Source organism: Anabrus simplex, chromosome 4 (assembly GCF_040414725.1).
Source record: "Anabrus simplex isolate iqAnaSimp1 chromosome 4, ASM4041472v1, whole genome shotgun sequence".
NCBI lineage: Eukaryota > Metazoa > Arthropoda > Insecta > Orthoptera > Tettigoniidae > Anabrus > Anabrus simplex.
This window is the reverse complement of record NC_090268.1, coordinates 204,947,829-204,973,279: the sequence shown is the minus strand read 5'-3', so window position 1 is coordinate 204,973,279 and position 25,451 is coordinate 204,947,829. Positions and strand designations below refer to the sequence as shown.

Here is a 25,451-nt window from a genome sequence, read left to right as displayed (position 1 = left end):
TTTTGCTACTTGTTGTGCTAACATATCGAAGGTTTTCAGTGATGAAAGGATTGGAAAGGGCTGTGATTGGGAAGATAGTAGCTGAGCCATGTATTTGGTTTCCCCTCTCCCTTATGCTACTTGCTGTGTGTATTTTAATGGTTTTCAACTTATTTTATGCACTACTGTGTTATTTCGCCCCTTTGAGTTGTGCCCTCGGGTAAATTGTAATAAAGTATTCCCAAAATATGGCCCCAGGGTAAAGGAGCGTTTTCCGCCCTGGGAGCGGCCTGTCCTGTACTTGTCTCCCTTTGCTTTTCCTCCCTTGCCCTTGAGGATGCGCCGTGCCCCTCCGACGCAACCTGTGTCTCTCGCTTTGCGTCACGTGGCTTTACGTCACCGTTACTCTTGGCAAGGCCGTGCTGGCTCACTGGGAGTAAGCATTCTTGCCTTGCTCTCTCATCTGAGCACTTCACGGACCTGTCTTTGAACCTAGGACGGCTAGGGGTATGGGAGGTAAGCATCTAAGATTTGATTAAACTCAAGGATGATAGGAGGACATTCCTTCGCTTCTAAGCCACTGGATGGGCGCTAAATGTTGTTTTAAGGCATTATAAATGCCGAGCTGCTTAAAACATAACATGTTTGAGTCTGAATTTGTAAAGTTATGTGTGAACAATTGGGTCTGTTTACTGCAGCTTAAGAGAAGTTATTGGGAGTTTGTGCCCTTGGTAGATGTAAATATGTTGAATAATGTATTCAATTTCCTTAGGGGTCTTAGGCGCTTAGAAGCGTCTTTTAATGAAAGTTTGAAACCATTGTATGTTTGTTACGGGTACCTTGCGCTCCCCCTTGAGTCACTTGAAGTGGCGTATTATCGCTCAGGCGACTACCGAATTATCAACACAAAATCAAACAGAGGAAATGCAGGAGTTGGTTTAATAATGAATAAGAAAATAGGGCAGCGGGTAAGCTACTACGACCAGCATAGTGAAAGAATTATTGTCGTCAAGATAGACACCAAACCAATGCCCACCACAATAGTGCAGGTCTATATGCCTACTAGTTCAGCGGATGATGAAGAAATCGAAAGAATATATGAGGAGATAGAAGATTTAATACAATATGTAAAAGGTGACGATAATCTAATTGTGATGGGAGACTGGAATGCAGTGGTAGGCCAAGGAAGAGAAGGTAGTACAGTAGGAGAATTTGGATTGGGACAAAGGAACGAAAGAGGAAGTCGGCTGGTTGAATTCTGCACTGATCATAATTTAGTCCTTGCCAATACTTGGTTCAAACACCACAAACGACGGCTGTATACGTGGACGAGACCTGGAGACACTGGAAGGTATCAAATAGACTTCATTATGATTAGGCAGAGACAGAAACCAGGTGTTGGATTGCAAAACTTTCCCAGGAGCAGACATGGACTCTGACCACAACTTGTTGGTCATGAAATGCCATCTGAAGTTGAAGAAATTGAAGAAAGGAAAGAATGCAAAAAGATGGGATCTAGACAAGTTGAAAGAAAAGAGTGTGAGGGATTGTTTCAAGGAACATGTTGCACAAGGACTAAATGAAAAGGCTGAAGGAAACACTATAGAGGAAGAGTGGAGAGTCATGAAAAATGAAGTCAGTAGGGCTGCTGAAGAAATGTTAGGAAGGAAGAAAAGATCAACTAAGAATCAGTGGATAACTCAGGAGATACTAGACCTGATTGATGAACGACGAAAATACAAGAATGCTAGAAATGAAGAGGGCAGAAAAGAATACAGGCGATTAAAGAATCAAGTGGATAGAAAGTGCAAGATAGCTAAGGAAGAATGGCTGAAGGAGAAGTGCAAGGATCTCTAAGGCTGTATGGTCCTGGGAAAGGTAGATGCTGCATACAGGAAAATCAAGGAAACCTTTGGAGAAAGGAAATCTAGGTGTATGAATATTAAGAGCTCAGATGGAAAACCACTTCTAGGGAAAGAAGACAAAGCAGAAAGATGGCAGGAGCATATCCAACAGTTGTATCAAGGTAAAGATGTAGATAATTTGGTTCTGGAACATGAGGCTGTTGATGCTGATGAAATGGGAGACCCAATTTTGAGGTCAGAGTTTGACAGAGCTGTGAGTGACCTAAATAGGAACAAGGCACCTGGAATTGATGACATTCCCTCTGAATTACTGACTGCCTTAGGAGAAACCAGCATGGCAAGGTTATTTCATTTAGTGTGCAAGATGTTTGAGACAGGAGAAGTCCCATCCGATTTTCAGAAGAATGTTGTTATACCTATTCCCAAGAAAGCCGGTGCTGACAGGTGTGAAAACTACCGCACCATTAGTTTAGTATCTCATGCCTGCAAAATTTTAACACGTATTATTTACGGAAGAATGGAAAAACAAGTTGAAGCTGAGTTGGAAGAAGATCAATTTGGCTTCAGAAGAAATGTAGGAACACGTGAAGCAATCCTGACTTTACGTCTGATCTTAGAGGATCGAATCAAGAAGGACAAGCCCACGTACATGGCATTCGTAGATCTAGAAAAGGCATTCGATAATGTTGATTGGACCAAGCTATTTATGATTCTGAAGATGATGGGGATCAGATACCGAGAACGAAGAATTATCTACAATCTGTATAAAAGTCAGTCTGCAGTGATAAGAATCGAGGGCTTTGAAAAAGAAGCAGCAATCCAGAAAGGAGTGAGGCAAGGCTGCAGTTTGTCCCCTCTCCTTTTCAATGTTTACATAGAACAGGCAGTAAGGGAAATCAAAGAGAAATTTGGAAAGGGAATCACAGTCCAAGGAGAAGAAATCAAAACCTTGAGATTTGCCGATGATATTGTTATTTTATCTGAGACTGCAGAAGATCTCGAGAAGTTGCTGAATGGTATGGATGAAGTCTTGGGTAAGGAGTACAAGATGAAAATAAATAAGTCCAAAACAAAAGTAACGGAGTGCAGTCGAACGAAGGCAGGTGATGCAGGAAATATTAGATTAGGAAATGAAGTCTTAAAGGAAGTAGATGAATATTGTTACTTGGGTAGTAAAATAACTAACGATGGCAGAAGTAAGGACATAAAATGCAGACTAGCACAAGCAAGGAAGAGCTTTCTTAAGAAAAGAAATTTGCTCACTTCAAACATTGATATCGGAATTAGAAAGATGTTTTTGAAGACGTTCGTGTGGAGCGTGGCATTGTATGGAAGTGAAACATGGACAATAACTGGCTCCGAAAAAAAGAGAATAGAAGCTTTTGAAATGTGGTGTTACAGAAGAATGCTGAAGGTGAGATGGATAGATCGAATCACGAATGAAGAGATACTGAATCGAATTGGTGAGAGGAGATCAATTTGGCTAAATTTGACGAGAAGAAGAGTTAGAATGATAGGACACATCTTAAGACACCCAGGACTTGTTCAGTTGGTTTTTGAAGGAAGTGTAGGGGGTAAGAACGGTAGGGGTAGGCCAAGGTATGAATATGGCAAGCAGATTAGAGCAGACGTAGGATGCAATAGTTACGTAGAAATGAAAAGGTTAGCACAGGATAGGGTGGCATGGAGTGCTGCATCAAACCAGTCTATGGACTGATGACTCAAACAACAACAACATTATCGCTAAACTGTATCTAGAATTACCTATTGCATTTTACTCCTCTGGTGTTAGATTGTGAACAGGGCTGGTCCCCTGTGAATTAGTATAGGGCACGTGTCAACGTAACCTTAATGATGTTGATATTTAAATATTTAAACCTTCTTTACTCTTTGCGGTGTTCATCTATCTTGTTCAATAAACTTTGTTAAGCTGATTTCCTACGGGTATCAGTGTTTTTGCCCTCTGGGTGGTTTCCTATCCTCGTAAAGTCCAGATCCTATGGGGGCCGCACCTTCTTATGGTTTGCCAGTGATAATTATCGGTACAGTAGCCATGGCCTTAATTAAAGTACACACCGGGCGAGTTGGCCGTGCGGTTAGGAGCACGCAGCCGAGAGCTTGCATCCAGGAGATAGTGGGTTTGAACCCCACTGTCGGCAGCCCTGAAGATGGTTTTCTGTGGTTTCCCATTTTTTTAAATTTTTTTTTTGCTAGGGGCTTTACGTCGCACCGACACAGATAGGTCTTATGGCGACGATGGGATAGGAAAGGCCTAGGAGTTGGAAGGAAGCGGCCGTGGCCTTAATTAAGGTACAGCCCCAGCATTTGCCTGGTGTGAAAATGGGAAACCACGGAAAACCATTTTCAGGACTGTCGATAGTGGGATTCGAACCTACTATCTCCCGGATGCAAGCTCACAGCCGCGCGCCTCTACACGCACGGCCAACTCGCCCGGTGGTTTCCCATTTTTACACCAGGCAAATGCTGGGGCTGTACCTTAATTAAGGCTACGGCCGCTTCCTTCCCACTCCTAGGCCCTTCCTATCCCATCATCACCATAAGACCTCTCTGTGTCAGTGCAACATATTACAAATTAAGTACAGCACCAGCATTTGCTGGTGTGAAAATGGGTAACAACCGAAATCATCTTCAGGACTGCTGACGGCAGGATTCGAACCCCACGAACTCATGAATGCAAGAACACAGAATGTTATTCTCCAGCCAAAAGAAATTATGGGCTTGGACAATTTTTGAAGAACGGACATCCCATAACATGGTTGCTAGAATGTTAATGCCCTGGAAACTCTAAACATTCTTTTACAACGTTGTGTGTCCGATGAATCTGTAGAAGCATTACCACAATCGAGGGCATAGTTTAATAACATTTAAAAATTTGAAGGTTAAGGCAGGCAAAAAGAAAGATGCTGGAAAAAAAAAAAAAAAAAAGGAAGACTACAGCAGTGCGAGGTTTAATATGTAAGAGATGACCAAAATGAAGGAAAATAACAAAGGAAAATATCTGGAATGAGAGGGAGCAAAACTATCCATGTTCGGCAGACACGAAATATTTGTAGACGGGAAGAAGGGGTATGTTAAAACTGAACATTCTAAATATATAGCGTGCAGTATTGCTTATAGGAGCTTTAAAAGTTATATTGAAAAATAAAACTTGGACAATGTAAACTGATTTGAGATATTGAAGAGATGAGACTAACTACTAATATTAAATGTTTAATAACAAAAAAATTACCATAGCACAATACCTACGTGTGTAGAATAGTGAACATTCAGAAGAACGGAGACTGAAGAAGGATCAACTGAATACATTGGATAGTATAACTATTATTTTTGAATACAAGATAAAATTTTCCATCAATTACTAGTACTGAAAAAGTATCAGAATATTTTATTACCAGCGTAATAATTTATACCCTCTCCGTAAATATTTTTGGACTAACTGCATGGTTGTGGAAATTCGTGTTCTTAAAGTGGTTCGCTGCTTCGTTATTTATTAAGTAATTCAAGGGCAAAGATACCCTTATTTTCGATACTTATAAACTGAATCCTTCTCCGGTTGCAAAAGGTTATTAAGATGCCATTCTGTCGTGCGAGGCCAGACTGTGCCTTACTGTATTCTCCCGCATTCTTGTGGCGTAGGTATGAACTACCTCACCTCTCGCTCCTTCTCCCTCTGGATGCGTGTGCGCACGTTACCATGGAAGCAGTGAACTGACTGATGGGTAATCGCCATTACGGTTTTGGAAGGTGAAGCGAGATGTTAGTGTGGCGTGCTTCTCTCCCTTGCGAGATGAATTGTGGAATTATGGTGGACCCTGGCTGAAGTTACCTTGCTAGGGCTTAAGCCCTAATGAACCTCGAAGGTTCTCTTTTGATTTTTCTTCCTCACCTGGAATTTGTAGTACATTTTAAGGATTTCCTCTACTATACGCGAGTATGGATATGATCCTGGAGCGACCTCGCATCTTCGGCGGCATGGTAACCTGTAAGTGTTTCTCCAACTCATCTTATACCGTTTCTATGTGGCAAACTGAAAATTCCAAAAAGTGAAGTGTGTGCCGGGACACGATGTAGTTTTGCGTCATCTAAAAACTACGTTTTTGCCTTGTGGTATTTGAACTCTTTTTTGGGTTATTAAAAGGAACTTACAGTATATGTAAATAACGTTTGTCAACTGTAAATGAACAATTTTGGTTTCCTCATTCTTCGAGATTGTAAATTCAAAACTTAACGTTTGATTATGGCCTTCTAGGCCTAACAAGTAGGTGGTAAATGCAAAGTTTTACTGGGTTACTAACCAAGTGAGTTGCTACAAGGGTGTGGGATTTACGTGTGTAATCTGTTTCAGTTCTAACTTCATTTCCGTCTTCTTTATTTAATTTTATTACCTATTTGCTTGGTATTTGGGTGGTATTTCAGCGTCCCGTAATTCTCTTGTCTCTTATGATGTTTTCGCCTATTGTTGATTCGCGGCCTGTGATTGGCCCCTTTCCTTGACTGACCTATCGTGGTTTGGTTGCTATGGAAATGAAATGATGTTGAGATTGTTGATGAATGTTGATGAAGATGAATTAATGTCCCTGTTTCGAATTTTGCTTTGTGGGCGGTTTAACCTGTTTACCTTTAGTTGATTTGGCATTTTCCTCTCCCTACCTGCATATTTTTCTACCCAGTGTTGCGGATCTTATTATTATTACTACTACTATTATTTGGGGTTTTCTTCTCTTTAAAACTTAATCATAATTTCCCACCCATCCTTGTAGGAGCTCCTTTGGAAATACCTTAAAGAGAGTTTCAGTATCAACAAAAACACTGTTTAATTCAAATTGAACCTAGGTTGAGAAAGATGTGTGATAAAACTAAGTCCTTGTTGAGGTAATCTATTGGTATTCAACTGATACCTTCGAGATGAAGAGGCGTTCCAGAATTGTATGCAGTCTGGTTAATTTTCTTTTTCCTTAATTAATTAATTAATTAATTAATTTTTTCTTTTATGAGCGGTCGACCGTAGGTTTTTCTGATCTTTGAGCAGCAAGTTTTTAAATTTTAATTTTCCAGGGAGGATATACCTTAATTAATTTGTAACTTACTTATAGTTTGTCATTTAAATCTCTCTTTGTTTCCAAGTAAGTGTTGGTGTTTTTTTAAAAAGGGTAATTTTGAAATGACCAGGTATACATTTTATCCACCCTTCTGGTGTCATCGGTTTATTAAATGGTGAGTGATTGTTCCTTTTTTTTCTTTCATTTTTCTTGGTCTCGCACGTTTCCATGACTGATCTGTGCCTTGGCTGCATGGTCACAGCATTGTGCTGTCACTTGGGGTGATTGTGTCATTAATTGTTCTAACAAGGAAACATCGGCAATGGTTAAATCATCGATCGCGATGAAACTTGGAAAACACATTGAGGTAGACGTAAAAACGATGTCGGCATCAATTTTGGGTGCCAACATTCATTACGGCGTTAAATGCGGGGCCTAAAAGTTGCGACATTTCAAATTCCGCGCGATCAGCGATGAATACCTGCTGGCCAATGCTAAGCCTGCACACTGCGTGCTTGGAGACACGCCTCTGCACCTCCTCCCCTCCACGCTCCAATTGGTTCACCACCGCACGTTTCCCTTCCCCCTCGCCAGCCCGTTTTCTTAGCTGTCGAAGAGAACCGGTGCTACACTTGGGTACACTATCAGCCTTCCTCATATCTCTCCTTTGTAATTTCCACATTGTATTAGTCAAATTACATTTTCTGAAATGTTTATGAAAACGTTTGCACCTGGTGAGTTGGCCGTGCGGTTAGAGGCGCACGACTGTGAGATTGCATCCGGGAGATTGTGGGTTCGAATCCCACTGTCGGCAGCCCTGAAGATTGTTTTGCGTGGTTTCCCATTTTCACACCAGGCAAATGCTGGGGTTATACCTTAAATAAGGCCACGGCCACTTCCTTCCTACTCCTAAGCCATTCCTATCCCATCGCCGCCATAAAACCTATCTGTGTCGGTGTGACGTAAAGCAATTAGCAAAAAAAGGTGTGGGGCCTATTGTTAATTGTGTTTTGTTTCGGTTTTCTTTTCACTATTTTTTTAATGTTTCGAATAGACCAAAGATTGTTTTTCTATCAGTTATTGACGGGGTGCCCGCCCGATGTAATGTGTACGGAGTCATTTATTGTGTTGCGTTATAATTGTTTGCTGTTGTACCAGTTCGTGCAATAGCCATTTAACTTTTTACGTATGTAACTGCCATTATACCCAGAAGACTTTAGTGTGATACTTTAATATCGGTACTTGTTGAATAGACAGACCTTCGTCAGCGAAAACGCAAAAGTACAGGTACAGTAAGAGTACAGGTCTGCCAGTGATTACTGTATATCTACTGCATATATAAATGCACATCTTTTTTATTTTTCAAGGCTTTTCTTATTATGTCAAACTTTACTACATTCCATGTCATACTCATATCAAAGTTGCCTATGCATTAATTTATATTCGACAACCATTGCTGCAGTTGAAAAGTGCTGTGCCTCTCACTGCAAAACATGAATAAATCTTTCAGTACAAGCACAAATAAAAACATTCTACCTAGGCTATAGGCCTATTCCTTATACCAGAGTATGCAATACGGAAAATATTAGTAGTTTCAAACTCGGAGTTTATAATTGTTGTTGTCGTCGTCGTCCGCGATGTCGTTTCGTTATGACACAACTGATAGCATACACAAAATGGTTGGGGGTGGGAGGGGGCGGAAGGAGACATAAAATGAAGATCTGGACCTATAACCAGGTTTTGATATCCCGAGGTACCAAATCTCATCACATTCAATGAGATCCTCTACCCGGGCACGTAATTTCTTTACATAAAAAGGTATTTAACGTTGTTTAAAGGCGGGAGATTTATTTAGTGGTGGACGATTTAATTTAATTAATTCCATATGTATGTCAAATCTAAAGGACACTGCTGCCAGCTTTTTTTTTTTTTCTATGGGCTTTACGTCGCACCGACACAGATAGGTCTTATGGCGACGATGGGATAGGAAAGGCCTAGGAGTTGGAAGGAAGCGGCCGTGGTCTTAATTAAGGTACAGCCCCAGCATTTGCCTGGTGTGAAAATGGGAAACCACGGAAAACCATTTTCAGGGCTGCCGATAGTGGGATACGAACCTACTATCTCCTGGATGCAAGCTTCATAGGCTGACAGCTTTAAGGCGTTTCAGAAGTAAATAATAATTTAAGCCTAGGTAGGACGCAGTTCCCCATCCCACGTCTGACCACGCCCGGCGGTACTTAACTCGGAGTTGTACCCACGAATGTGACAACTCACCGGAATTAGCAGGAATGAAAATGTGACATTTGAATAAAATACGGGTATATTAGTGTAGGTTATTTATTATGTGTGAAACGGAACGTTATTTAAAGGATTTCAATAATTATAGTACGAAAAGAAGCAAAGTATAGAGCCGGTCCCGTTGAACAGCTAAGCAGCCGGCAAGCGCAGGGAAAAGGGAAACGTGCGGTGGCGAACCAATTGGAGCGTGGAGGGGAGGAGGTGCAGAGGCGTGTCTCCAAGCACGCAGTGTGCTGGCTTAGCATTGGCCAGCAGGTATTCATCGATGATCGCGCTGAATTTGAAATGTCGCAACTTTTAGGCCCCATAGTTAACGCCCTAATGAATGTTGGCACCCAAAATTGATGCCGACATCGTTTTTACGTGAACCTCAATGTGTTTTCCAAGTTTCTTTGCGATCGGCGACTTGACCATTGTCGATGTTCCCTGGTAAGTGCTACAATTTACCAACTGCAAAAGAACGCTTCTTCTAGGATGTTGACTGGGGTTAGTCAAGATCAGAATGTAATCAGAATAACATTTCAAGAAAATTAAGAATTGATAATTTCCGCTGATAACATTCTACACAACACACAGTAGAACTCCTTTTTAACTAATCGCAGGGGGATTTGATATTTTTTCCTTAAAAAGGGGTTTTCTTAAAGAAGGTTCTGAGAAAAAAGGCTATATATCACACGAAATGATAATACATCTATGTCTTTAATTAATGTAATGTCAAGAAGTAATAAATGAATATATTAAGAAATATTAAAAACTCAAATTGACACAAAATAACAGAAAATATTTACAAAACAGCAGACTTAACAAATTTCGTAGTAGACCATTGTGAGCACAACCTCCAGCAAGGAAAAGAGAAATATGTATTACTAACTTGCAATTTTAAATTGAAGGAACAGAGGTCTAACATGATTTTAAAGAGATCTGTGAAAAACAGAACATGAGAACCGTGAGAATAAGCATATTAATCTTCACTTTCTGAAATAGTCCAGTACAGTAGTAGTTTGCTTCCCCTTGCCCAGGTGTCTCGTGGAAAGAAGTTTTCTCTCAATTTGGTTGAGACTGTTGATAAAGTCTTCTTCAACATTGAAGGAGGAGAAGTACCGGCGGACAATGTCCAGTCCCTTCACTGCTGCCCCAAAAGTTGGTTCTGCTGGATCCTCTTCTTCTTCCTCTTCAGTACCTTGTCTTTTTGCATCATCACAAAGGTCTCCAAAATCCATTTGAGGTGATGAGGTTAGGATATCATCACAAGTAACAAATTCTTCTTCCTTTGATACAACCCCTCAATCTTCCCTAATGTCATCAATAGTGTCTTCATTAAAAACTTCTGAAATGGCACCAAAACATGCATGGCCAAAACAGTTTTGAATACAGTAGTGTGAAAAATAATTGGGACAAGACGATTTATCACTATATGTATAATACAGTTAGGAGCTTACTGAATATTAATAACTAATGTGTCCTCCTTTTGCTTTAATGACCATCTGAACACGTTGTGGCATAGATTCGATCAGGTTAGAGCAGATGTTTCGTAGTTCCTCGTCATGATACCACACTTTTACCACATTTACTAACATGCGTTCCTTTGTTGAACAGTCCATTTTATCAAGACGCCTTTTCACAATACTCCACAAATTCTCTATGGGGTTTAAGTCTGGTGAATTACCAGGCCACTGAAGCACATTAATGTTGTTTTCTTCCACGAATGTCTTGACTGCTTTAGAAGTGTGACACGGGGCCAGATCATGTTGAAATGTTCCTCCACCATCTGCGAAGGTCTGTAGGAATGGGACAATCCTGCGCCTAAGGATTTCCATGTATTTGGTTGAATTCATCATGCCATCAACTGGAACTAGAGCCCCAGGACCACTTGCAGTGAAGAAACCCCAAAACATTTTTTTGGGGGGATGTTTTACAGTCTGTTCAAGATGCTCAGCTCGCACTGCCTCATGGGTGTTAGGAAAAACTTAAAACGGTCCACCTTTTCAATACAAAAATGTTATATTTATTTATAACATGTATTTGCACTTGGAACTAGTTTCGCCGCTGTGTTTGCGTCATCATCAGCCGAAATGTGGGAAATAGGCAAGATGTAGGCATTTATATTACACAAGGCGTTACATTAAACAATACACATCTTATAAGGAGATAAAAACAGGGACGAATATAGAAACAAATGAATCGTTGAGAAAACAAAAGTTATACATATTAAAAATAACCTTAACCACATATCTTGCAGTGCGAAAGTGTTCTTCTTGAATGATTCCTGAATATAAAAACACACGTGCACACATTTCTGGAGAGCCAGCAGGCAGGACAAAGTAAAGTGAAACCTTAAGAGTTCTTCTGAGAAGAGTTCCTCATTTTTTCTATGTTCCGACTAACTAATGAAGTCTCCCTTGAGTTCCTGATAAACATACGTAACAGGAAATTCTCCTTCACTCTCAACAATAGCTCTAAAGACCAACGGTAAAATTTTTATTTTAAATATTGTGCAGGGACGTGAAAGCATGATTTTGAACATGATATAACTCCTTCATATAACCCAGTTTTTTAATACAAGGTGTTGCATTAAATAATACACATCTTACGAGGAGATAAAAACAGGGACGAATGTAGAATCACATGCATCGCTGAGAAGGCAAGTTATACATATTAAAAATAAGCTTAACCACATAACTTGGAGTGCGAAAATATTTGCCTTGAATGATTCCTGAATACAAAACGCGCGCGCACACACACTTCTAAAGAGCCAGCAGGCAGGAAAAAGTAAGGTGAGACCTTAAGAGTTCTTCTGAGAAGAGATCATCATTCTTTCTATGATCTGACTAACTAATGAAGTTTCCCTTGAGTTCCTGATATACATACACAACAGGAAATTGAACAATATACATCTTACAAGGAGATGAAAACAGGGAAAGTTATACATATTAAAAATAACCTTAACCACACATCTTGTAGTGCGAAAATATTCGTCTTGAATGATTCATGAATACAAAACACACACGCATACATTTCTGAAGAGCCAGCAGGCAGGAAAAAGTAATGTGAAACCTTAAGAGTTCTTCTGAGAAGAGTTCATCATTTTTTATGTTCCGACTAACTAATGAAGTCTCCCTTGAGTTCTTGATAAACATGCACAACAGGAAATCCTACTTCACTTTCAACAATAGCTATAAAGACCACGGTAAATTTCATTTTCGCACTACAAGATGTGTGGTTAAGGTTATTTTTAATATGTATAACTTTCCCTGTTTTCATCTCCTTGTAAGATGTATATTGTTCAATTTCCTGTTGTGTATATTTATCAGGAACTCAAGGGAGACTTCATTAGTTAGTCAGATCATAGAAAGAATGATGATCTCTTCTCAGAAGAACTCTTAAGGTTTCACCTTACTTTTTCCTGCCTGCTGGCTCTTTAGAAGTGTGTGCGCGCGCGTTTTGTATTCAGGAATCATTCAAGGCAAATATTTTCGCACTGCAAGTTATGTGGTTAAGCTTATTTTTAATATGTATAACTTGCCTTCTCAACGATGCATGTGTTTCTACATTCGTCCCTGTTTTTATCTCCTCGTAAGATGTGTATTATTTAATGCAACACCTTGTATTAAAAAACTGGGTTATATGAAGGAGTTATATCATGTTCAAAATCATGCTTTCACGTCCCTGCACAATATTTAAAATAAAAATTTTACCGTTGGTCTTTAGAGTTATTGTTGAGAGTGAAGGAGAATTTCCTGTTATGTATGTTTATCAGAACTCAAGGGAGACGTCATTAGTTAGTCGGAACATAGAAAAAATGAGGAACTCTTCTCAGAAGAACTCTTAAGGTTTCACTTTACTTTGTCCTGCCTGCTGGCTCTCCAGAAATGTGTGCGCGTGTGTTTTTATATTCAGGAATCATTCAAGAAGAACACTTTCGCACTGCAAGATATGTGGTTAAGGTTATTTTTAATATGTATAACTTTTGTTTTCTCAACGATTCATTTGTTTCTATATTCGTCCCTGTTTTTATCTCCTTATAAGATGTGTATTGTTTAATGTAACGCCTTGTGTAATATAAATGCCTACATCTTGCCTATTTCCCACATTTCGGCTGATGATGACGCAAACACAGCGTCGAAACTAGTTCCAAGTGCAAATACATGTTATAAATAAATATAACATTTTTGTATTGAAAAGGTGGACCGTTTTAAGTTTTTCCTAACATCCTTTCTCAGTTCAATACGGACAAAATGAAATTCCTATGTCTAAACTGCCTCATGGGTGTTTTGCCTGACAACCCGTGCTCTGTAACCTTGAACAATAAAATGTGATTCATCACTGAAAATTACAAGTTTCCAGTCATTGGAGGTCCAAGATTGATATATTTTGGCCCAAGCCAACCGTTGTTTCTTCATGGCAGGCGTTAACAACTGCTTCTTTATTGGCTTTCGTGCCTTCCGCCCACAATCAAGAAGCCTACGCCGTACCGTTGAAGAATCAATTTCAACCCCAGTAGCCAATAAATCTCTCTGAAGGTCTTTGCTTGTTTTGTGAGGATGAATTCTACTGTTTCTAAGTAGAATTTTGTCAGTTCTAGGGGTGGTTTTTCTTTTCTGTTCAGATCTACCTTTTATCTTTGGAGACAATGAGACAGTGTCACGATATGCCCTAAGAAGTCTTGAAACACTAGATTTTCCCACACCAACAACAGAGGCAATGTCTCTTATAATCATAGATGTGTGTTCACGAAGAGCAACTATTTTTGCCCGCTTCATTGGTGAAATGTCCATTTTAAAACAAACACAAAGTTTTCCTCTCGAGAACACATAAATAACACACACTGTTGCTATACAATACAAGCACTCAACTGAACTGGAGGGGACCAACAATTGTTGTTCATGGTCAAGGCAACAATAGTCCACAAACAGTACAACAGTTGGGCAGATAAAATCGGTTACAGCTAACCAACTTAAATTCTTTGCAAAATATGAGCTTGTCCCAATTAATTTGCACACTACTGTAGTGTCTGTTGTGACTAGTTGTCACGCAATAGTAGTTAAATATTTCATATTTAAGGTTCACCTTTTCAACATAAATTATAAATGATATACATTTATATTAACATTGAGGGACTAGTTTCGATCTAGATCATAGGTGATCAGCCACGAAACAAATTATGCAAATGTATCAAATAAAATGAACAATGTAAATACACAATGGTCTTAAAAACTGTACGTACAATCAATAGAATTTTAAGGCTGGGTGAATAAATTAATTTCTATAAAAAGTTTAAGCAATGGAAGACACAGTACAGTGCCAATAATATTAACACGTTCAGTACCTGCTTCTGAGCGGGACATATAAATGCCTGGACCAGCCATTTTCATGCCCGGCCCTCTTGACGTCTATCACTTAATACAATTTACAATTACTCCTAAACTATAAATGTTAGAAAAATGATACTTTGTGCTTACCTCTAGTAAATATTTAGGGTGTGATATCTGGTGTCACAGGTATCAAAATACGTCTAATATTATACATCCTATCTGTATTTCTGCATAATGATTACTGACACCGAAGTGAAGAAATGAAGGAATATGAAGGAAGCGTGTTCGGAACGTTCTATTAGAAAATATCGGAGTATGAAAAACAGGATCTTCGGTCCAGTACATTTTTATATCAGAAGTTTGGACTAATCGGTTTCCACGATTACATGATTGAATTCTTTGTGAAAAGCCGGGGCACCGCACTTATCACTTGACTCGCGTATAGATTGGTCTGCTCACACATATACTGATAAAATTAGTCATCCATGAAAATACTCACGTAACTCAAAATATCCTGCTTATTCTCTATTTGAACGTTTATATCTGAATTCTCTGTAAATGGTGGAACGTGTGGACAATAACTAGGATGATATGTATAAGGCACTTCACTTTTCTCTATAGGCCTATCGGATTCAGGAATCGGAATTTCCTCATCACTCTCACTTTCACTACCTGAGTCTATTTCAGGAATGACTTCATCACCAGGATAATCATTGTGAACAATATCTAATAATTAATCTTCCGTAAGAAACTTTGTTTTATAAGCCATCATACTACACTCGGTAAGAACGACACGCACTGCATTGGAATCTCAAGTACTGTCTTGACGCGCGAGGAAGTGCTGAGATATTCCCGCTAAAACAGCTAAGATAAACATGAGCCCACTCAACGCGAGGGTTATCTCAAAAAGTTCAACCAACTTCCTGCTACAACCAGTAAGGTGTAAGAAAGCACAGATGACGAATATAAACAGCATTGCTTCGCGCGGAACATTAAACGTCTTACGCCGTCCACGGTCCGCAATGAGTTAAAAATGATATGTACATACCATATGAGAAATATGGTAATGTTCAAGATTTTTGTTGCTCTACGTTAAAGAGATCCTTTTAATAGAGGTTCCTAAAATGCTGGATTGCTGCTCTAAATTAAAAAGTTGTTTTTTGTAGATTTTCATAAAATGTTGGTTGCGGTTCACGCATAGAAATGTGATTGAAGTTGGCTCCCCAAATACCTCATAGTCCGTTCAAGGTTCAAGTGATAAAAACCCAAGGTGTCTTCTTAAGATATCAAAATGTTTTAGTTGTATACATAAAATTATACATTCAGTTCACGTGAATGTGATATTAGAAAAATAATTACTTTGCTTCAAAGGAACATAACGAAAGCTATAATTGTCACTGGTTTGAATGTACAGTACATACTACTGTATGAATTGAGATATCAATTTTTTTTTTTTTTTTTTTACAATTTGTTTTACGTTGCACTGACACAGATAAGTCTTATGGCGACGATGGGATCGGAAAGGGCTAGGAGTGGGAAGGAAGCGCCGTGGCCTTAATTAAGGTACAGCCCCAGCATTTGACTGGTGTGAAAATGGGAAACCACGGAAAACCATCTTCAGGGCTGCCGATAGTGGGGCTCGAACCCACTATCTCACGGATGCAAACTCACAGCTGCATGCCCCTAACCGCACGGCCAACTCGCCCAGTGAGAAATAAACAGAACACAGGATACCTGAAGAGCTCCTAGAAAAGCGAATGAATTATGTCCGAAATAGACTTCGCTGGAAATGATCTTAAGGGCGTGGGCACGGGAACACAGTAATGTCTCGTCAATGTAACTGTTATGACGCGACTGTAGTAGCGTGCATTTGGGAGAGTGCAGGTTCGAGTCCTGCCTCGCCCAACCTGAAAGTGATTTTCATGGTGTCCCATGTTGAACACCAGGCAAATGCCGGATTGGTACCTTTGAGATAGACCACGGAGACAGCCTTTCCAAATCCTTTCTATTCCCATGCGTGGGGAAAGATACCAAACTGAGTGCAATCTGTTACACAGATTTCAAAATAAAACAAAAAACTTCAATCTCCCTTCCCCATTGTGTGTTCGCCAGTCATACAATAACGTTGCACACCCAGGGTATGTTAAGGTACATCACATTATGCGTACAATATTTTACAGTACATGCCTAGTATCCGTTCTGTGGCTGGCATGAATGCCAGATAACAGCTCGTGTCCCAATACATCCGACCGCACACTGTCTGATGCAGCAGCAAAAGCCCAAATGCAGTTTTTATTGATTATCTCAAAAAGTAATTGTCTGATTTTGAAAATACTTACATATCTGAACTTGTACATATTTGAACTTTTAGGCCAGCTGTTAGATTTTTTTTAAATGGAGTTAGTATCCATATATCGGTTATTAATCACCCCATGAGAATGAGTAGTGTATTATTTTACAAGCCCCTGGGTATTGCTTAAGAATATGAAAACAGAACATAGATATCTTTAATGGTTTAGACGTTACTTCCGTGTATCATTTAGGTGAATAATCCTGTATATTAGAAGCAGCTATGAAAAATGTTTCCGTGTATCAATTAGGTGAATAATCCTGTATATTAGAAGCAACTATGAAAAATGTAACTTTAAACAACCCCTATATTATATTATTAATGATAACTCCATACCTTGGACACTATCTTCTCTTCCATAGGAAGCAGAGCTTCAAATACATCCTCTGCTTTTACCTGACCAGTTATAATGAGAGTTAGGTTCTCTGGCCGATAGAAATCTCCATGAAACTTGCGAACCTAAAAGAACACATAATACATTAAACAAGCACACGACTACATGCATTACATTCAATAAAATGCTAGATAAACAATTCCTTATTTATCACAATGAAGTTCAAATTATTAAGTAGTAGTAGTAGTAATAATAATAATAATAATAATAATAATAATGATAATAATAATATAGTAAAACTTGCTTATTTCAAATGTTTTTAATCAGAATTTGTGAATAAATCCAACTTTTCTCATGGTCTCATGACATTCCTACACAACACAATCATATACGAATATTATTTCCATTGTCAACATCCCTTTCTCTCCACTAATACTTAATTACTTACTTATCCAGCGTTAAAGCCCTTGAAAGACCTGGGCCTTGTCAATCACTTGTCTCCTCCAGTCGTATCTCGAAGCGGCCAGCCTTCTCCAGTTCCGTATTCCTAGTCTTCTGAAGTCCGCCTCTACATCATCCAGCCATCGTAATCTTGGTCGTTCCACTGAGCGGCTTCCCTCAGGCTTGGTGACTAACACCTTCCTTAGCACTCGCTATTCCTCCATTCGCTGCACATGTCCCAACCACCGTAATCTTCTAATCTTTATATCTGTAGTTATTGACGGATTCTTATAGAGTTCATATAGCTCTTTGTTGGTCCTAATTCTCCGGCCACCCTTTTCGTATACTGCACTATATATCTTCAACACTTTTCGTTCCCATGCATCCAAAGTATTTCTGATTTGCTGTGTAATTGTCCATGTTTCCGATCCTTACATAACTACAGATTTTATAATCATTCTATACACTGTCAACTTCAGCTGCCTTGAGATGTTTGACAATCTTAACACGTTATGGAAATTATAATAGCATCTGTTGCCTGCCGCTTTCTTGCCTTAATCTCTACTGGTACTACATTATCTTCTGTGACTATTCCTCCCAAATACTTGCTAGGGGCTTTACGTCGCACCGACACAGATAGGTCTTATGGCGACGATGGGATAGGAAAGGCCTAGGAGTTGGAAGGAAGCGGCTGTGGCCTTAATTAAGGTACAGCCCCAGCATTTGCCTGGTGTGAAAATGGGAAACCACGGAAAACCATCGTCACGGCTGCCGATAGTGGGATTCGAACCTACTATCTCCCGGATGCAAGCTCACAGCCGTGCGCCTCTACGCGCACGGCCAACTTGCCCGGTCCCAAATACTTGAACTGATTTACTCTTTCAAACCCTTAAAAATGCTCTGTCCCTCTCCACCTGCTTTTATTTCTGGTGTTGATCATATATTTTGTTTTCTTCTTACTTATGACCAAGCCCAGTGTAGCCACTTCTCTTACCAGAACTGTGTAGTTCTCTAGTAGGTACTTTCTATTCCTCCCAAGCATGACCATATCGTCTGCAAATGCCATACTCTGGAACGTTCTGTTGAATATAGTGCCATCTAATTTGCCTAGCAGTTAGCGCATAATCCCATCCAGTACCAGATTAAAAAGTGTCGGTGATACAGAATCTCCTTGTTTTAGTCCTTCATTGATTGGAAAATTATTGGTATATCTGCCATTTGCTTTTATTTTGCAACTGGTGTTGCTTAGTCATTTTTACGAGTCTCACTAACTTTGGTGGTATTCCCAACTCCTGTAACACCTTAACAAGCCCCCTTCTATTAACACTGTCATAGGCTGCCTTGGAAGTCCACATAAAGTTGGTGAACCATTACGTTGTAATCGTAACACTTGTCCATTATTATTCTGAGGGTGAACATATGGTCCGTTGTTGCTCTTTCCTCCCTAAACCCACAATGGTAATCTCCTATAGTGGCTTCCGCATATGGTCGTAGTCTCTTGTTCAATATCCTAGCAAAAACTTTGTATGCTGCATTAAGCAACGCTATTCCTCTATGATTATTACACTTTGTTCTATCACCCTTTTTATATATTGATACAATAATGGCTGTGTTCCAGTTTGTTGGCATTACCTCGCTTCTCCAAATATTCATTATCAATCTATGCATTTCCTTTAATAACTCTATACCACCATACTTGAATATTTCATCTGGTATCTTATCTTCTCCCACAGCTCTATTATTTCTCATCTCCTTTGCAGCTTCAGTTACCTCTTCCAATGTTGGTTCTTCTTCATCATCATCATCATCATAGCTGTCCTGTTGTTCTTCATGTTCCTGATCTTCCCACTCCTGGGTTTCATCCGATTGCAGTGATTCTTTGAAATATTCTTCCCATCTTCCAATAATTCTCATTTCATCACCGATCATCTTTCCTTCTTTGTCCCTGCATATTGTTGTACGGGGCTGCCATCCCTGTTTTATTTCCTTTATACCTCTAATCATTCTTCTTACATCCTTTTCGTTTCTACATTCTTCAATGTCTTTCAGTCTGATTTTCTCAAATTCTCTCTTTTTCCTTCTACACACAGTTTTTACTTTCCTTCTCTTTTCTTCATAGTTCTGTCAGGTGGCCCATGTATCCTTTTGAAGCATCTTCTTCCTTGCACTGTTTCGTTCTTCTATTGCCTTCTCACATTCCTCATCATACCACTCCTTTCGCTTATCTCTGTTTTCCTGAACCAGCTTTTGAGTCCATTGTTTGCCGTATTGCTTTTTCCATTTTTTCCCAATGTATCTCTGGGCTTTCCTTCTCCTGAACAGTTATTGCTCTTTTTACTTCTTTCATTCCTCTTTGAAATTCCTCTCTTTGTTTTTCATCGGTGCTGATTCTAGTTACATTATACTTTTTATCCCTTTCTACTTTGTTATACATGATTGTTGATATCCTCTGTCTGAACGTAACCAACACCATACAGTGGTCTGAATGAGCATCTGCCCCTCTCATCACCCTAACATCCTTTATATCTGTGCCACGCCTTCTTTGAATAAGCACATGATCTATCTGATTGACTGTGGTTCCATCCAGTGATGTCCAAGTTCCTTTATGTATATCCTTATGTGGGAAAATAGTGCTACTTATGGTGAGATTTTTGCTTACCGCAAAATTAACCAGCCTTGTTCCGTTGTCATTGCATTCTTCGTGTAAAGTATATTTTCCCACATTTGGCCGAAACACGGTTTCCCTTCCAACCTTAGCATTCATATCTCCTAGAATCACTTTCACATCATTTTCAGCAATTGTATCATATGTGCGTTCCAGCTGTTCATAAAAGGACTCTTTAACCTCATCAGTCGTTTCTTCTGTTGAAGCATGAGCACAGATCAATGTCATATTGAAGAATTTCATTTTAACTCTCAATGTGCATATCCTGCCATTAACTGGTTCAAAGTCCAATATCGCTGCCTTATATGCTCTGTGTACAAGGAAACCTGTTCCAAAATTAGCTGTCCCACTACTACTACAAAACATTGTGTGGTCCCCCGAATCAATCGTGCAAGTTTCCTTCCACCCAATCTCCTGCAAAGCTGCTATTCCGATCTGGTACTTCCTCAGCTGATCTTTCACATTCCTGAAAGCTCCTGCTCTATTTAAACTCAGTACATTGCACGTAGCCATTCTTACATTAGTCCGTGTCCACTGCTTGGTCGTCATCATTGAGACTGTCCGGTTTCTACTTGTGCTCGACATTTTCGTGATTACTTACTTTTTACATGGCCGAGAAGTCACCCCTGCGCACAACCAACAGGGGGTCTGCCCCTTCACAGCCTGCTGGGTGGCTACCTTTTCTGTCAGGGATGTTCCCTTAGCCTTTGAGGATCCCTCTTCTTCCTACAAGGCAGTAGGTTGCTACTGTTAACCTCAGTTGCCAGGTGCCCCTTCCGCCAGTTCCACCGTACCAATAAATTTTATTTCCACCTTCACTGCCGTTGAGGTCTTTAACGTAACCCTGGTTAGGGCATGGTACTATCGCCCGGGGCAGGCGACCCAAGATTTTTAAAGAGGTGTTACTCCTCTATCACTTGCCAATTGGTCCTGACTTGTGACAGGCAGAGCCTGGCTTCCTCAACAGAGGTCCAGGTTGGTTGGGTTCTCCACTAATACTACAATAATGAATAAGGTATAAGTGGACAGAACTTTTTACCAACTTCTGAAATAGCATACTCAATTTACATTATAATACATTGTTGGTTTAAAATCTAAGCTTAAAATAATAATAATAATAATAATAATAATAATAATAATAATAATAATAATAATAATAATAAAAGATGCAATGTTAAGCACTGCCATATTGGTGAATAAAGGAGTTCTCCACCTTGATAGAGAAATCTATGTTTTGTCTTTCTTTCTCATTGGTTAAAGTGACTTCTTCTGTAGTGTTCAGTCCGAAGATTGGTTTGTAGCGGCTTTCCGTGAACTCCGGTCTATGGCTAGTCTCTTCAAGTCCAAGTAATTATCACAACCCTTGTAGTGAATGAATTGTTTTATATATCCTAGCTGTGGTCTACCTCTAGAGTTCTTTCCTTCCACACTGCCCTCCAGTATTGTGTGCAGAAGACTTTCATGGCACAAAATATGTCCAATCAAACTGTGTCTTCATGAGGAAGCATATTCCATAAATATGGCTTCTCTCCAATCCCTTTCAGCATTTCTACAATAGTGTTTTTGTCCACCCATGGAATTTTCAGTATTTTCCCTTAGCACCACATTTCAAAGGCTACTATACATTTCTTATCAGCCAAGCTAGGAGTTCAGGTTTCACTAGCATACAACAGTACACTCCACACATATATATCTTTTTTCTTTTCTTTTTTGCTAGTGGCTTCACATCGCACCGACACAAATAGGTCTTATGGCGACGATGGGATAGGAAAGGCCTAGGAGTTGGAAGGAAGCAGCCGCGGCCTTAATTAAGGTACATCCCCAACATTTACCTGGTGTGAAAATGGGATATCATGGAAAACCATCTTCAGGGCTGCCGACAGTGGAATTCGAACCCACTATCTCCCGGATGCAAACTCACAGCCGCGCGCCTCTGACCGCATGGCCAAATCGTCCGGTGCACACATATATCTTCACAATACGTTTCCTGAGGCTCATACTAATGTTTTTTTCATGTAAAGAGCTTTCCTTTTTTGTTGAACGCTATTTTTTGGTTTGGATAATGCGGCTGACTATTTCTCTTCTACTTCTTCCATCTGCTGTTATTTTGCTACCAAGATAAGTGAACTCCTGTACATTTAAAGTACAACAAGGAGGTTCAAACTACCGGCTACAGAGAAGGACTTTGATTTTCATTTTGTTGATCTTCATGTTATATTTGTTGATGGTGGATTCCATTTCTGCTAATGTATAACTCAGATCAACTTCGTTTTCTGCCAGGACTGTAATATCATCTGCAAAGCAAAGCATGGTAATTCTTTCTCCTTGAATCTCGAGACCTACAGTCATTGGAAAATTATCATTTACTTCATCCATTGCTTTTTGGATGTATGCATAAAAAAAATTGGTGAGAGCGAACAACCTTGCCAAACTCCTTACTTAATGTTGGCCTCAGTTGTGGAATCTCTACATTGTATAACAGCTATCTCATCCTCATACAATTTCCAAATTGTCCTCCTGTCTTTGTATTTGACACCCAGTTCTTTCAAAACCATGAATAGTTTATCCCACTCAACATTATCAAATGCCTTCTCCAGGTCTACGAAAGCAATGAATGTATCAAGATATTTTTGTAGTCGTTTCTCTACAATCATTCTTAAAGCTAGGATTGCTTCTCAAGTCCCTCTACTCTTCCTAAATCCAAATTGTTCTTCTGTCAATGCTAACTCCACCTTTCCTTCAATGTGTTTCAAGATAATGCTGGTGAGTATTTTGGAAGCATGGGTTACAAGGCTCAGTGTGCGATATTGGTCACATCTATTAGCAATTTCTTTGGAATGGTCACTATGACACACTTCCTAAATTCCAATGGGATATATCCCATGTTATTCATTTCACAAATCAGATCAAATAGGGCTTTCTTCACATTGTCTCCAGTGTCTTTATCAGCTCTGCTGGTATATCATCAACCCCAGAGGCCTTTCCATTCCTTGCTTAAATTCATTCAGGAGTATTTCATCTCCCTCATCTTCTTTATCTACTAGCTCTTCATTTTCTAGTATTTCACAAGGTGTATGTTTTCCTCCATATAAATTTTGAATGCATTCTTTCCATTTTGAGGCAATTTCAGAATCTTCAAACACCAGTTCTCCATCACCTGTCTTCAGTCCATTGCACCTAATCCTCTTGTTCCCAAAGAACGTTTTGACTATCTTAAATGCTGTCTCAAATTTATGATTCGTAACTAGTTCTTCTACTTCCAGGCATTACAATTACAGAAATTTTTCTCTGGCTGCCTTCGCATCTCAATTTATTTTATTTCTCAATTTCTTGTACTGTTGTTGTCCTTCAGTTGCAGTGTTCTTAAACTTTCTTCTTGTGTCTACCTTCTCAATTATTTCATTAGTTATCCAGGTTTTCCTGTTCTGTGCTTTCAGCTTTTCCACAACATTTGTTGCTGCTGTTGGAACACTTCCCTTCCAAGCATTCCACTTATTCTCCATACTTCCTAAGTCTATTGATGATATTTCTGCCAGAAGTTCATCTGTTTTCTCAATCTATAGCAAGGTTTTGATCTCTGAGAGCTCCAGAATTCCATTTTTGACTGTTCTACCATTTCAGTTTCTTCAGTTTTAGTTGATATTCACTCAAAACCATGTTGTAGTCGCTGCCAACATCTGGGCCAGGGCAGCTGCGTCTTAAATCACTGCTTTAATAAAATGTAATCAATTTGCAATTGATTCCGACCACCTGGCATTGTCCACGTATAACGTCTTCGTGCATGGTAATGTATTTACAACCACCAGCTGCTTGTAATCACAGAATTCCAATAAACGGTTTCCTCAATCGTTCTATGTGCCAAGCCCAAATTGGCCCACAACCATTCCATCTTTACCCTCTCCAATAACAGCACTCCAGTCATTAAATATTAAACAATTAATTTATTGAAACCACCTATTCAATACTAGTAGTCTTAAGGACTATATCACTGTCATATTAAGTTTAAGTATCGTACATGTTTCGCCTGTCATTGCAGGCATCATCAGCCATGAATTCTAACTCCAAGTCAGAGCTCTGAGTGGATGCTATACTAGGATTATTAATGAATCATATTTTTTATATAACAATATGTACTTAAGTACAAAAACATTAAGGTCATAATTTGGAGTGAATAAGCAATTCATGTCTTGAAGTTCTAATGTGATGTCTAACTAATGTTCACATCCAATGGAAATAATACTAAGTGTCAACACTCATAATGCCAATAATGAGAATGGCATGAAACAAGTGGAATTTAAAACATCTATACATTTTTTTCAGCCTATTAGGAGATTAACTTGTACTAGAACTATTCTTAAAAAACTATTTTTACAACTATTTACACTACTGTATATAACATATGGTATAATTTGGAAATGAACTGGCCGATCTTGTTTTAAAGTTCCAATGGGACATCCTACTCATGTCCACGTCGAATGGAGATATTACAAAATATCAACACTCAATGCCGATACTGAGATGGCAACTGTAGTCTATTGGAATTGTAACATTTAAACATTTCTTTTTACATTTGTAGGAGATCAAACACGTTCAGCTTATATGGTTTTTGGGATGGCCCAAATATTCTACAGACTAACATCACTGTCTTGAAGAATGAGAATCACTATTAACGTGGAGTGCCGGTTGGATGGCAAGAATGCTGGTAGAGAGCTTCATTAAATAACGGATTATTTTATCTTCATATAAACATGCTGTATGTTGTTTATGTTGTGAAGCTTTTTGAAGTTATTCCGTGTAAGCCTAAAGAGGAGTTCAACTGGATTCTGGATGTACGTGTGCAGCAGTGAGTGTGTTGAAATCTGTGGAATAAAACGAAAAAGTGTGCGAGTGTTATATTAGGATGGTTTATTAGTGGATTTAATACTCCTGACACTTACCCTTTAGATGTTCGGACGAAGTCCGGTTGTGTTGCTTAAGACAAGATCGGCCAGTTCATTTCCAAATTGTACCATATGTTATATACATTAGTGTAAATAGTTGTAAAAAAATAGTTTTTAAGAATAGTTCTAGTACAAGTTAATCTCCTAATAGGCTGAAAAAATGTAGAGATGTTTTAAATTCCACTTGTTTCATGCCGTTCTCATTAT

At 39.2% G+C, this 25,451-nt stretch overlaps 1 protein-coding gene across 1 annotated transcript in view; it reads right to left on the bottom strand.

The window, feature by feature from the left end:
• Positions 1 to 25,451, bottom strand: part of LOC136872570 (uncharacterized protein C05D11.1) — a 318,276-nt gene that overhangs the window by 267,817 nt on the left and 25,008 nt on the right. The window contains exon 5 of the mRNA XM_067146371.2: positions 17,201 to 17,323. Within this exon, the coding sequence (XP_067002472.2) occupies positions 17,201 to 17,323 (123 nt within the window). The remainder of the gene's footprint in view (positions 1 to 17,200; positions 17,324 to 25,451) is intronic.